Genomic DNA, 14840 nt, shown 5'->3' with positions numbered 1-14840 from the left:
TATAACATTCTTTATTTTGCTCCATTCCGACAATACTATGTTAACAGCAGTTATAGGAAATATGACGACAAATGCTGGGAAACGAAATATAAACGAGAGATTAAGTTTATATCAAGACCCACGACCCAGAATGAAGAATATATTGGATATTATTTGGGTGGGAAGTATGTGAAAAAGTATGTGATCTTTGGTGGTTATGGCTAACAGAACACATCGCTAACAGAAAAAAAAAAGTTCATAGTTAAGTTTCTAAGAGTGGTGATGTAATTCTGAATAAAAAAATTGCCGGTTTAGCGTGAAATCGTTGACACTGAATCCAGCTTTTTCCAGCTGTTTTTGACTTTTATTTTTCTGTTATTACATTCGCTTCGGGTGCAAATGGCACGTTTTTGAGGTATAACCTTTCCAACAGTGACTGTGTTAGCCCTCACGCAAAGTGGGACGCAGCGAAGGCTTTGGATTCAAGGAAAATGGCGGATTAGTTAAGTAAAATATATTTTGAAAATGAAAAAAAGTTAATCATAAAAATTAATATTAAAGAAAAACAAACTACGCGGAATAAGAATAAGTCGGTTGTATCAAAGCAACTTGACAGAGAAGGAAACTATAGGGAGGAGAGGTAAAGGAGGAAGGGAAACAAAGGAATTGATAGGGAAGGGAGAGATAGGGCGGAAGAGAATGGGAAGCGGAAAGGACGAGTGAGGAAAGGGAACAGGAAGGGAAAGTATGGAAAGTAAAGGGGAGGATAAAGAGTGAAAAAGAGAAAGAGAAAAGGAATGGGGAAGGTCATGATGGTAAATCGGGAATGACAAAAACGATGAAAAAATATCCCCCAAAAGAAAGTAAAAGTACGTATAGCTAAAATTAGATAAAAAGAAAGGGAGCCGTGGAGAAATAGCTTATACAAATGAAGGATTGTAAACAAAAGATTACGCAAAAAAGGAAGATACCAAGAGAGAAACTTACCACATAATACGAATAAAGATGAAAATATATTAAATGTGAAGGTAACAAAGCAAGAGAGTCAGAAAGAATACGCAAAAGACAGAGATAACAAAGGATGGTGCTAAAACAAAGACGAATATAATATGGAATATAATAAAGAAAAGTATTTCAAAAAGGGATGTTCGAAAAGTGGGTTTTACTAACGTAGGACAAAAAAGAGGAAGAATATATAATGAAAGAGAATAATTAGACTGAAGAAATACATAACACTACAAAGGTAGAAATAAAGCAAAATTTCAACGTAGGATGGGGAAGGTAAAGGAATTTTTAAGCAACGAGACATTCCTTTGACGCGCCATCGTGCTTTTGTTGGATGATTCGTGGACCACAAACCTCAACGGTTTGCAAAACCCAGACCATAAAAATTTGCGAATGAAATAACTGACATTCAAAATATCAAAACCCGTCATTAATTCTAACTATCTATCTATTGCCAGACGCCTCAATCCCGTTTGGGGTGGCCACAAACAAATCGCCTCCACGTCGCCCTGTCCCCCGCCATTTCACTGCCCTGCTCCCAACTCACACCCCCCTCTCTCATATACCCTCTCCACCCCATCCCTCCGTCTCATCCTCGGCCTCCCCCTCCCTCTTCCCCCTTCCACCTCACTCACATACACTCTCTTCGTCCGTCTCTCACCCTCCATCATCTCCACATGGCCAAACCACCTCAGTGTGTTCCTCATAATGCTTCCTATAACATCCACACCACAACGTTCCTTTATATCCTCATTCGTCAGCCTGTCTCTCCATGTGACTCCACAGGCTCCTCTTAAATAACTCATTTCCACTGCTCTCACTCTTGACTTGTGTCCTTCCAACAACGTCCAAGCTTCACTTCCATACGTTAGAGTTGGTATCACAATACTCCCATGTTGTAACTTTTTCACTTCCATGCTCACTTCCCTGTTTCTTATCACTGCTTTCAAGGAACCAGCAACCTTTCTTCCCTGCTGTACTCTTTCAAGCACTTCACCCTCCAAACCTCCATCCTTACTCATCACACTACCCAACTACTTAAACGTACTCACATTTTCCAATTCCTCACCATCCAACCTCACTGTACATTCACTGACTTCACCTCTCTCAAAGACCATCACTTTACTCTTTCCTACATTCACCTTTAGATTCCGTTTCTTACACACTTTCCCAAACTCATCCACCAAGCCTTGCAGCTCCCCTTCGTCTTCACTCAAACAACACAGTATCATCTGCAAACAACAGTACAGGAAGTTTCCAAACACTATCCTCTCTCATCAGGGCCACTCGAACATCCACTACCCTACCTTGTACCTCTTTTATTACCCCATCCATGTACAGATTGAACAACCATGGAAACATGACACATCCCTGTTTCAACCCAACCTTCAAAGAGAAAAATTCACTTAGTTCACCATCCACACGCACTGCAGCCTTAGCACCGTCATACATACTCTTCACAGCATTCAACAACTTCCCATCTACTCCATATATTCTTAATATATACTTTCCACAATCCTTTTGTCTATCCACCCTGTCATATGCTTTCTCCAAATCCATGAAAGCCGCTTACATCTTCTTTCTCTTCTCTAGAAACTTTTCCACTAAAGATCTAAGAATGAATATCTGATAAACACAACCTCTTCCCTTCCTAACGCCTCCCTGTACTTCTCCAACTAATTCCTCTGTTCTTTCTCTAACTCTGTCAATAAGTATCCTGCCATACACTTTTCCTATTATACTAAGAAGACAAATGCCCCTATGATTACCACACACTTCTTTTTCCCCTTTTCCTTTGTACAAAGGGAATAATTATACCTGACTTCCAATCCTCCGGGACTCTACCTTCCTCCCAGGCCAATCTGCACATCATCCATTCTACTACTATCTCTCCCCCATGCTTCAGCATTTCACCACACACTCCATCAATTCCTGGGGCTTTCCCCAATTTAACTTTCTTCATTGCTTCCACAACTTCTATCCTACTGATTTCTTCCTGTCTTCTCACCTCCCTCCTTCTCCCAGCCATTCCCCAGCCACTTATACTCGCATTACTTCCATCCTGTATGTTCAACAATTCCTTAAAGTGTTCTCTCCATCTGCTCACTTTTTCTCCCTTCTCCATTAGTAATCTACCATTTTTATCTTTCAATCCCCTGCTAACCTCACTTCCATCCTGTCTTACTCTCTTCACCTCTTTCCAGAACATTTTCTTACAGTCCCCCCACATTACACTCAAATTCCTTCTAAATTCCTCATCCACTCTCTTCTTACTCTCTCTTACTAATCTCTTCACCTCTCTCTTTGTTTCTGCATATACTGTAACTCTCTCTTCCGCCTCTCAACTTCTTCCACGCCCCTATTTCTTATCCATTCATTGTATGCTTTCTTCTTTTGTGCCACAACCTGTCTCACCTCTTCAGTCCACCACGCTGTTCCTTGCACCCCCTCTGTCTTCTCTTCCTCGCACACACCACATCACATGCTGCACATATTTCTTCTGTAAATATCCTGCACACACCTTCCACGTCCCCCATCTGCTCCAATTCATATTTGCCCAATCGTTCCTCCACTTCTCTCTTATACTCTGCCTTTTTCTCATCCTCTTGTAACCTTTCCACTCTCCTTGCAACTACTCCTTCCTCTCGTTTTTCCCTTCTTCTATTCCTCCATCTTTCTTGGATCCTAATTCTGGCCACCACTAAGTAGTGGTCAGAAAGTCCACTCCCCCAACCTCTATAAGCTCTTGCATCCATTACACATCTTCGCATCCTTTCATCCACACACACATAATCATTCATTGCCTTCCTTTCATTCAGTTCACCACCCACCCTTCTCATCACTCGCCATGTATACCTGTGGATCATTTTATGCCTGAAGAGGGTATTGGCTATCACCAACCCCCTCCCAGCACAAATGTCCACTAACGCACTGCCATTCTCACCTATCTCAGTAGGCACACCCCACTCACCAACTATTCCATCCACCTTCACATTCCCTACTTTACCATTCATATCACCGATCAAAAACACTCTCATTCCTTCCAAACTTTTCCATGCACACTTCTACATTTGTCATTAATTAATAATGGTATTTTCAGACCGAATGTGACAGTTACTACTCTACACAATGATATCCCATAAATTATTCTCATGAGCTGTATTCAGTGTCCTGTAAATACTGTCTATTGATGTGTAAATATTTCTATATTATTGGTTTCACTGTATCTCTAGAACCCACCAAATCACTTCTAAAAACAGCAGTTTTTATCATCTCTAATTTAATTGCCTAAAATGCCATTGTCTCTTTTACCCATCTTTCCGTTATATGATTTCACATCCCGAGGGAATGAATTCCAATTGCTGGATTCAGCATGGCAATGTGGTGGACTTCAGGCATCATTGCGAATTTAAAATGGCTGCCTCATTTGTCCTCCTTGTATCCATCATCTTGCTTTATCCCTTATATTCATCATGGAGTGACGTTGTAATTAGTTTAAGGCGAAGGTGGCCAAAGTTTCTGGTAATTACAACGCACAATTGGAAAGTGAATGTCAGATACGTGTAGGCTACAGTTTTATGTTCTCACTTTCCCCAATTTTATTGTTCATCTTAAAATTAATGGTTTCTAAAGGTGTGTAAACAGGTGGTTAGAGGAGTAGCTGGAAGGTAGGTAGGTAGGTAGATAGTTGGTGGGTAGGTACAATGATATAATGGGAGGAAAGTAGCTTCACAATATTTCTAGGAAACAGAACGACGTAGCTCTGTTTTTTACTATAACTTTTTCCCACACAAGACTGATGCCTGCTTTCTTTCTTCTCTACTTGTCCTCCTCTTTTTCTCCGCTAGTAAAAAGTGTTTAAATAAATAATTGACAGGTCTATAACTAAACAGCTTTTAACGACCGTCTTCAAGGTATGTACGAGCTATGATCAGAGTGTTCATATAAAGGGTGATGAGTTGTACTGGAAGTAAGACACATTTTCTAGTTATCTCCTGCATTATAAGCCCATCCTATAAGCCACGCTGTCTAACATTGCTGTCACTATCGAACTCTTAGTGGTCTTCATGACGCTTTCTGTTTAAGACTGAATATCTCCTGTCGTGTCAAAACGATGTCTTTTCATCAAAGGCTTCAGCTTGGGGTATAACCAGAGATCGCACAGTGCTGAGTCAAGTGAAAGATGTGATTATTATTATTTTTCTAATGTAAAACTGCAGTACAATTATTGGGTACACTGTCATAGTGAAACAATCGTCTGCCCTTGCACTGCTTGTGTTGATTGCTTCTTACTGCCTCTTATATATAGATGAATTCAAGACGTTTGGCCCGTGTAACGATTTTGCTTGTTTCTGTTTGTTTGACTAGCTAGGTGGCTGGCTCATAATAAATACTGAAAGGCTGTCATGTAGGTTGGTTCCTGCTGAAAATGTGTACGTCATGTTAAAAAATCAAGTCCACTGGTCAACAGTCAAGGTTACCCAAAGAAAAATCAGCCCTGTGTTCCCTTGTCTGGGGCATTCTGATTATTATCATTATTATTATTATTATTATTATTATTATTATTATTATCACTAATATCATCCATGTGTTCCTTACAGATTGGGTTGTGTATTGGCTGGAGGTAGTGGGGGCCATGCTGGTCCCCCTCTCCCCTCACCCTCGCAGGTCTCTGCTGAGGCTGCTGTTTTTGTCACGGTTAGTCATCGCAGTTTTACTAATTTGCAGTACCAATGTCCACCTACAAACTTTTAGTTTTACCAATATGTTATTCCTTTTATCCTTATTATAGCAAAGTTAGCTTATTATTTTAGCTGAAGCTGCTGTCTACGTCACCTTCTATGCTGCACGAACAATTTTAACATTCTTTGCTCAAGAGCGACAATATTTAGTGGGAATTTTGGAGACTTTTAGTTGATGTATTAGTGTTATTTACCGAGTTACAAGTCTTTTCTGCTGAATGGTGCATTCACACCCGATGTTTTTCTTCCTAACATTTTTGATTGCTTACTTTATTCGAGTTTAGCGTTTTATATATATTTTTCTCATATATTAGCAACAGAAAATTAATAGATTATGTATATTCCAATTTCCACTCTATTAATGCCGGCCTGCCACAAGTATCAGTTCTGGCTCCAACCCTATTCCTAATTAGAGGCTTCACCAAACCCTGTTTCAGAGGTCTGCCACCAGGTGGTCTAGCATCGCCCAGCCTTGGTTAAATATTTTTGCAGGTTTTGAAGACCTGTGAAACTGCACCTAATACTAAGTTAATAATAATGTTGCTATTTATAGGATTTTCTTTCCTATTCAGTCAAGTGCATAATACCTGTAAAGAAAGAATAACCAGGCTTTCAGAGATGCTTAGCTTGGGGACTAAAATAGTGTGTTGTCTATGTACATATATTTGAATAAATTGTGTGCAGTTAGTAAAAGGAGATTACCTTCAGGACTTCTGATGTGTGGCTTTTAGGAAGCTTTAAAGAATTAAGCCGTTCCTCTGAAAATTATGTACTTAACGAATATTTAGTTAATCAGCCACATTAAACCAAACAAAACGGCAGTGCGGTATGACACCTTAACCACAACCGAGTGCTGGGAGGAGTTGGGTGTCATACACTTACTAAACTGTGCAATGGAGTCAGGGAAACATAAAAAGAATGGACCATTCCAGAATTACGGGAGCTTCTCAAAGAAAGAGGTGTACCATATTCGGGGTACAACAAGCAAAAGTTCAAATAGATGGTGAAAAAGGGCAGACACCTGAGAGCAGCACGTCAGGCAGGGCAGCATATCCATAGGTGCTTCCAAATCTACGGCTTCATTTCTATTTTCTTTTGTGAATACTAACGAATGACAAATATTTTAATCACTGTTATCTTGCATTATGGATGTTTCTAGTAAAATTGCCTAGGTTTTGTCTCTATGTTATGCTTACACAGATGAGTAAACTGACGAAAGCTGAGTTTACAAAATGACATATTATATTATACATAATCAAACGGCTCCTACACTGTAATATCTTTGTAGCATATCATGCCAACTGAGTAATCTGATGAGTAAAATATGTTTTGGGGGAGTTTACTTTGTGTCAAAATTTAAAAAGAAATTAAGCACTGGCTACGTTATCAATGCCTATCCTGCATTAGAGCTGGGCGACGGAAGCGAACCTAGTGGCAGGTTTCTGAAACAGGATCTGGTGAAGTGTCTAATTCATATTAATGATCTCTTACCTGTCACCCATAATCCCATTCACTCACATACAGATGACTTAACACTTCACAATTCACTGACACAAACACCCATTCACAGAGTTTAATATCTCTAACTCACAACACAGTACAGCAATCTCCATAAATCAATACTTATCTAATATCATGGAATGGGAACAAAATATCGCTGTATCACTTAACGCTAGCAAAACTAAATACAGTATATACAGTTTACTAATAGACATTGCCTGATTTCTATATTACTTCCAGTGTTACTTATATTCTTGTCTCAAAAAGTATTCAAATTCTCGGGGTTTAACTTAACAATGCACTCAGCTGGACCTCTCATGTTACATCACTTGCTAAAACTGCTTCAAAGAAACTTGGATTATTGTGCAGAGTCCGTAACTTCTTCGCTGACGAGAAGGTAGCTTTAATTTACAAGAGTCATGTGCACTCCCAGCTGAAATATTGCTCACCATTGTGGAGAGATTGCACTAAAACAACTGGACAAAATTCAGAACAAAGCTATTAGAATTATTAATAACCCTACTATTACAAACGAACTACTACTCCTACAAATAAGAAGGAATATTGCCTCCCTTGCATTAGTTCACAGACACTCTTATGGCAAAGTCTCAGTCGAAGTTGCATCCATTGTGCCACCTCACCACGCCTTCCCCCATGCTACACGGACATCTGGACTCACACTGCCATATTGCAGAACTTCTGCCTATCAGAATTCTCTTATTTCCCGTACTGCATATCTTTGGAACCCACTTCCCCAGAGTGGTTTCCCCCCAAACTTAAACCAATAGCTGTTCAAATCCAACTTTTACAGATTTTTTATGAATGGAGGACACCTGTAATCAGGTGTATGGATTTTATTTTTATTCTTTGTTTTTCCTTCCTCTGCTCTTATTGTATATATATATATATATATATATATATATATATATATATATATATATATATATATATATATATATATATAACATGTCGAAGGAGTTGACGTATTATCTTCTAGCAGTAATTTTTGATGTTAGTGTAAGAGATAGAGGTTACATGGACATATTCTGGATTCACAATCATTATGGAGTAAACGAAGTTTTAATTATGAACGAGTGAGCGCAGCGATGTTTATGTTCAGCTGAGTAAAGAACGACCCGACACGACACTGCCCTGATGTAATGGTTTCAAAGGCTAATATCTTTTCTACTCTGTGAGATAGAGAAGAGATTCTTTAAACGGGTAGTAGATACGTTCAATAAATTTTGTTCTTAGCAATATATTTTTACTCATGAGACCATAGAAACCCCTTGGAATCTCAGCTTTTCAAGGGGATGTTCCGAGGGCTTCAACTGATATGCTCCACTATGAAATCGGTTTAAAAAGCACCTTGAAAGTGGCACATGCGAGGTATGAGTTGTTTTTCCATTTCACATGCGTGCGTGCATGAATGCATGTAGGTGTGTGTGTGTGTGTGTGTGTGTGTGTGTGTGTGTGTGTGTGTGTGTGTGTGAGAGAGAGAGAGAGAGAGAGAGAGAGAGAGAGAGAGAGAAAGTATTCTAGCTCAATTATTCTTCTGTTATTGTTCAACTACCTTACCAGAAATGCTGAACGTTTACACTGACATGAAATTATTATGGTAGGTGTATATACAAACGCTCACTCGCTTGTCGCGTGCTCACAAAGCGCACTTTACTGGTATAAATGACGGTAAGTGGGGAAATCATCCATTTCCTCTCCATGTTCCCATCCATTTTTGTTCTTCCTTGCAGTGTTTTCTGATACTAATACAAGAGTGTTAACAAAATAACCTGTGAGCTGCCTAAACAAAACATCGAGCAATTGAGAGTATATAGGATGGTAACTAAAGGTGGAAATCGGCAATTTTTTTCCATTATGGCCCTTCAAATTTCCCCATCCTTTACTTCACAAACGTCGCCAATGCGGCAAGTGTTAACAGAACATATGGAATCACCTGAAGTTAGCATTTCAACTCCCAGGACACCCTGTATATATACTGTCTAGATAGATAGATAGATAGACAGATAGACATATAGGTAGATAGATAGATAGACATGTAGATAGATACATAGATAGATAAAGGAAGAAAGATATACACATAGATATTTACGAACCCTAGCACTTGGTTGGTGCACAAACCATCTACTAATTGTACTGTAGTTCCACATCGTGTAACAAGCCAGATGGTTTCTTGCAACTCACGAAAACATTTATTACATTTGTCATTAACAAAAAGACATCTCGTGGCCTAATGAGCACTCCAACAGGCCGTGGTCCTCTTTTAAATCTGAGGTTGCGATTCATTGCTCATTATGTCAGTCACTGACAAGTGGCTGGTCACTGTTCCCTGAAGTGTCTTTTTTTTATGCAAGAAAGAAGGAACCAAAGGCTGGAAGACCACACATTGTTCCCTTGAAAGAAAACAAAAAAGATAATGGAGAGCCAAATTCAAGATCCCTTCATTTCGAGATCCCTGGACACACTGCGTTTCAAAGACTGGAGGTCATAGGCAGTAGGAAATGCAGACAGAGGAAGACAATTCCAGAGTTGATCTGTTACATACATGAAGGACTGAGAGTACGGTAATGGTTAACTCTTCCATTAGAGAGTTGGACAGAAGGGATGAGAGTTTGTTGCTAGACGGCTGCTAAGAGCCTGCTGTACTGGTGCAGGGATGCAAGCAGACAGTCCAGAGGAGCAGTGACCACTGAAGTAGCTATAGAAAAGAGATACAGACGCAACAGTGTGCGAAGAGATAGAGGACGAAGGGAGCTAGTAAGAGGAAGCGAGTGAATGAGACGAAAAACCTCTGATTCCACTTTATTGCAGCCTTGTCTTGGGCCTCTGTGTTTATGATGATGCAAATAACGATAAAGCATGAGATAATGATATTCTAGATATTGAGATTTTTAATAATGTTCTGAGGGCTGAGGTCATAATTACAGCACTTGTATTAGATGCATGGTATTGTTGTATTGACATTTTTGCTTTATTCTGGATAGTTTGATGAGTTTTAGTGTTATTTTACGTACTATAGGGAGATCTTAAATTACTGACATTACAGTCAAATTTAGACAAAGTTTTTATATTTATCTAGATAATATTTGAGAGAGAGAGAGAGAGAGAGAGAGAGAGAGAGAGAGAGAGAGAGAGAGAGAGAGAGAGAGAGAGAGAGAGAGAGAGAGAGAGAGAGAGAGAATATTGACCTAATTATTGCCATGTTTCAGTAGTAAAACAAATAACTCAGAGTCAAATGGCCACCCCATACGGGAGTATGGCGTCTGGCAATAGATAGATAGATAGATTCAGTAATTTTTACATTTTTTATTAGTTGTGGACACGTCGTGCTGTAAGTAATGAGGATGCCCTATGTGATTTTATAAAATATGATCATAGAGTCTTATTGTACTTCTTTTTATATATTCACAAAGTTTAGCTGTTCTATTCTTTTGGTAGAACGTTACTGTTAGATGTACAGTATTTGGAATATTAGCCTGGCTATAGTATCCATGTGGAGATTCCATGTTCGACACTGTAGATGGGGCCTTCTGGTGCAAGCCACATCTCTGATCACTCGAACAAAAACCTTGCTTTGTTATCCTGGCTAACCTCATCAGTAACATAAGGGCAGTGTACTTGATATGGAAAAACATTATTTACATTGCCTTAATATCACAGTGCCATTAACGAATCGAAAGGAAGAGCTACAAAGCATTCAGAGAGTGCGCACTTCTGTCAACGCCAATATAATTTATCATATACAGTCCTACCTCTGTACAGCATCGTTTTAATGGAAGTAATTATTTCCATGATTTTAATATTCCCTCTTACACGACGTCAGAGAAAGCATACCGCTACCGACGCCAATAAATTTTTTTGAGTTATTCCTGCATCCGGATCCAGACCCACTTCAGGATCGAATCATCTTTTCCTTGGCCTAATGCTCACATAGCTACCACATTTCATTGAAATCCCATGAAAACTTTTTAAAATACTCGTAACTTGTGGTTAACCAAACAGACAAGCAAACAAACATGCAGATGTTAACACAACCTCCATCCAAATTCGTTGACGGTCATTACACACAAAACTGGATAAAACACTTTGTGGAACAAATACAATAATATTAATTCATCCACTCCGGGTAAACTATTGCATATTTCCAAAAGTAAACTACTACAAATGTGAACATAAGTATTGCAGGCATCACACTTTTGTTCAGGTTTACCCCAGAGTCGCGAGATACCATCAGGCAAACTTGAACAGAAGTTACACTCATGTTCAAACCCACCTCAAAGTCACTTGCACTCCAGCCCCGTAAGCACGTCGTCAGACAGAGACAGTCCTCTCACGACATCTCACAACTTTAAGTCTGATGTGGGGTAAATATGCAGTTGGTTGGCCAAGGACTGGGTTTAATATGCAAGCAAGCTTCCTTGATTCTTAATAGCACTCAACTGAAGACACTTTAAGGTAACAAGAATATTCTCATTCGCACACAGACAGGGACGTAAGACAACACTTGCTACACTGGACACTTATCTATCCAGTTTTCCACCACAACAAACATACTGTTACGTCCATGTCCCACACTGCCACAGGCTTCAACAGCAGTAGTTCAGTATAGGAAGGACATTGCCCAGTGAGCTGTTCTTCCTAGAGGCAGCCTATCAGTGTACAACAACATACAGTAGATCAGCACAGGCATTGAATGTAAACAAGCTTCTCACGTTTGTTGTCTTTATTTACCAAGGAATTACATGGTGTGCTCATCAGCTACACTTCACAGATGTCGCAAGCACCAGCGCTACACTAACTTCGCAAGGCCACAAGTCAAACTAAACTCAAACTCCTCTGTTCTCTCCTCCATCCTTATAATTATACTCTTGCATTACACTAGAAGTTTCTAGTGTACTCTAGCACCTACAATTACCAAATCGAAACATCCAAAACATGACAGAGTTTTCTTACATTACGTAACACTCTAAATGCTGTAGCATACAAATTGGAATAAAATTACATTAACAAATGATCGCATAAATAAAATATTATAGAGACAAAGAATATAAAATTTAATTCATAACTTTACAAAATACCTCTGCTCACAAATAAGCTAACTGGCAATTCTGTCACGTAAAGGAAAAATTCGAGTATCTTCAGGAATACTCCAGCACAAACTAACTAGCAAATCCTACTTCTCAACAATACCTTCTCAACTTATTCTTGATACAGTACCACACATAAATCTTGGAAGGGGATAACTGTCAGTCAAACTTCCCTCTGACTCTCATGTCATTTAAAGCAAAGCTATATTCCATTTTATATAAGTTGTCTGTCTACCTGTTCTTGTGTTAACCGTAACTAAACTCTCTGTGTTACTTCTCCAGTGTCACTTAACCCCCAGATATACAGTGATGATACTGGTCATGTAAATAGGTTAAAGACAATACTGATAATGTTCATTGGGTTAGGATTAAGATGATCCTGGATGCTGACTATAATGATTATGTGAATACAGCCAGGATTATGATGATGATTACAGTAATGATAATGTAAATAGGGTTAGGAATATGATGTGATGATGATGATGATGATAGTGTCTATAAATTCAAGTATAATAATAAATTCACAGGTGATCGTGGTCTTCTATGCCGCCATCATCCTCATCCTCCTGGGTACTAACATGCGAAGTCCTAAGAATACCCCTTCTTCGTCCTCCTCATCCTCCTGCTCTACAAAAAAACCCGGCCGTGCTCGCTCAAGGTCCAAGTCCAAGCTTCACCAGGTGGTACTTGACCCTCGTAATGGAACTGTTTCGACCCAGAGGACAAGGAAGAAGAAGCAGGCACCGTCAGTCCCAGAAGGCAGCGGCGTGCACAGTGTGTGAGATAAAATGCTGACAAAGTCAAATACAGGGTCTTTATTAAACATACATTCGGTATGCTGGTGTATGTCTTAATTTTATTCTTGATATATTCAAATAATTTTCTTGAACGACTCTGTTAATCTCTAAATCGGAAGGAATTTGTTATTATAATGCAATCCTCCCCCATTCGAAAATGTCTTCTATCCAAATACTGTAAAATAATCTGAAATACCATAAAGGTGTTATTCCTTCGGTACGAATATATGATATATTTCCTTCATTCCTCATGTCTCCAGACAAGTTATTCAGATCCAGAGAAAGTTTTCAATCTGTGGGTGTTGCATAGTACATCAAGGAGGCAGCCTCCATTAACCCCTCTCATTAAGTAAAATCGTCTGACGGGTGCAGGAATAAAGTGATATTCCATGTCACGATTGTGAAGAGGTAGTGGAGTGTACATATATTGGCTTAATAATGACATATTTACTGTTGTTTAATCACGTCACGAAAATGATAATTCATAGAGTATTATGTCTCATTTATTGGTCTGTATTTTAGCGTATGAAGAATAAGATTTTTTTTTTTCCAACAGGAGGATTTAGATATTGTCTTCATTAACCACCATCTGCCAATAGCAAAAACGAAACGAACATGAAGTCTTTGGGTTGAAGTGATGATGCACTGTATCAGGTGTGTATATACGGAATCTTCCTTCATGTAGCAGATAGCCTACCACTTAACCCGCTCATTACGTACTCTTGTATGTCAAATCCTTGTTGCCTAGAAATTTTCTTTTTAGGTGAGTGGTGACTTTTTGTAGTAAATAAATTGATAAAGGTTATATCTAAACCCTCCAGTTCGAACACTTTCCCCACACACTAAATAAAGTCGACCAGGGGTAGCAAGCACAAAATATGTCATATCACAGCATAGGGGTAAAACACGGATATATAGTATGTCATGCCGGAACTATTATATCTTCACAATAAACAATATTTTCACCATTTGAGTATATTTCCTTCATTTGGAGTATGACGATGAGAATGAGGACTGAATGAGTGATGATGATGTCGAAGATTGTGATGCAGTGTTGATAAGGAAAAATAAAGACGATGTCTGGTAGCGGTATTCTATATCTGGCTGCTGACTCATTCAATGTCTGCCAGCTCTTTCCATGCCTGTTTGACGACTCACTGCTAGTCTGGCAGCCAACTTGTCAACACAGCCCCACACTGCGCTCTTCCTGTTTTGAGTTAATGTGTGAAATTGTGTGAATCTTTCAGGTGAGTTTCAGTTGTGTTTGATAAGATGTGTGTGCTAATGTGTGCTGTAGTGTGGAAACGTTTTGTGTGAATCAGTCTGGTAGATTATGGCAATCTAGCGTGATTGTCAATTGTTGGTGGTTACTGGGTGTTCGTGGGAGCACACAGCCGCATTAGCTGCTGATGGGTATTCCCCCGTGCATAGTGCTACGAGTGGGTGAGTGAAATTTGCTTGGATAACTGTTTTTACCTCTAGAGACAGTTCATATCCTGTGTATGCAATTACTTTAAGTGGATCTTTTTTACGGGGACTTTCTATATATCGCCTCCTACTCAGCTGGCGACTCTCTGTCAGTCCACTGTGCTTTTAGAACTTAGTAAGTCCTAGACCCCAGTGAATATTACATACATCTGTGTAAACTTATGATTTAGTAAGAGCACTGACCACTCAGGCATTACAATACCCAGTAATAAATAATATCACAC

The 14840-nt window shown here is 39.2% G+C and overlaps 1 protein-coding gene across 1 annotated transcript in view; it reads left to right on the top strand.

Annotated features, from left to right (window-relative positions):
- Positions 1-13113, top strand: part of LOC145417171 (uncharacterized) — a 223224-nt gene extending 210111 nt beyond the window's left edge. Inside the window, exons 3-4 of the mRNA XM_080285948.1 lie at positions 5586-5682; positions 12859-13113. Of these exons, the coding sequence (XP_080142074.1) occupies positions 5586-5682; positions 12859-13113 (352 nt within the window). The remainder of the gene's footprint in view (positions 1-5585; positions 5683-12858) is intronic.
- The last annotated feature ends 1727 nt before the right edge of the window (positions 13114-14840 follow it).

Source organism: Coenobita brevimanus, chromosome 109, assembly GCF_032717465.1.
Source record: "Coenobita brevimanus isolate Jiangsu-jjx chromosome 109, ASM3271746v2, whole genome shotgun sequence".
NCBI lineage: Eukaryota > Metazoa > Arthropoda > Malacostraca > Decapoda > Coenobitidae > Coenobita > Coenobita brevimanus.
This window is presented reverse-complemented; position numbering and strand designations above follow the sequence as displayed.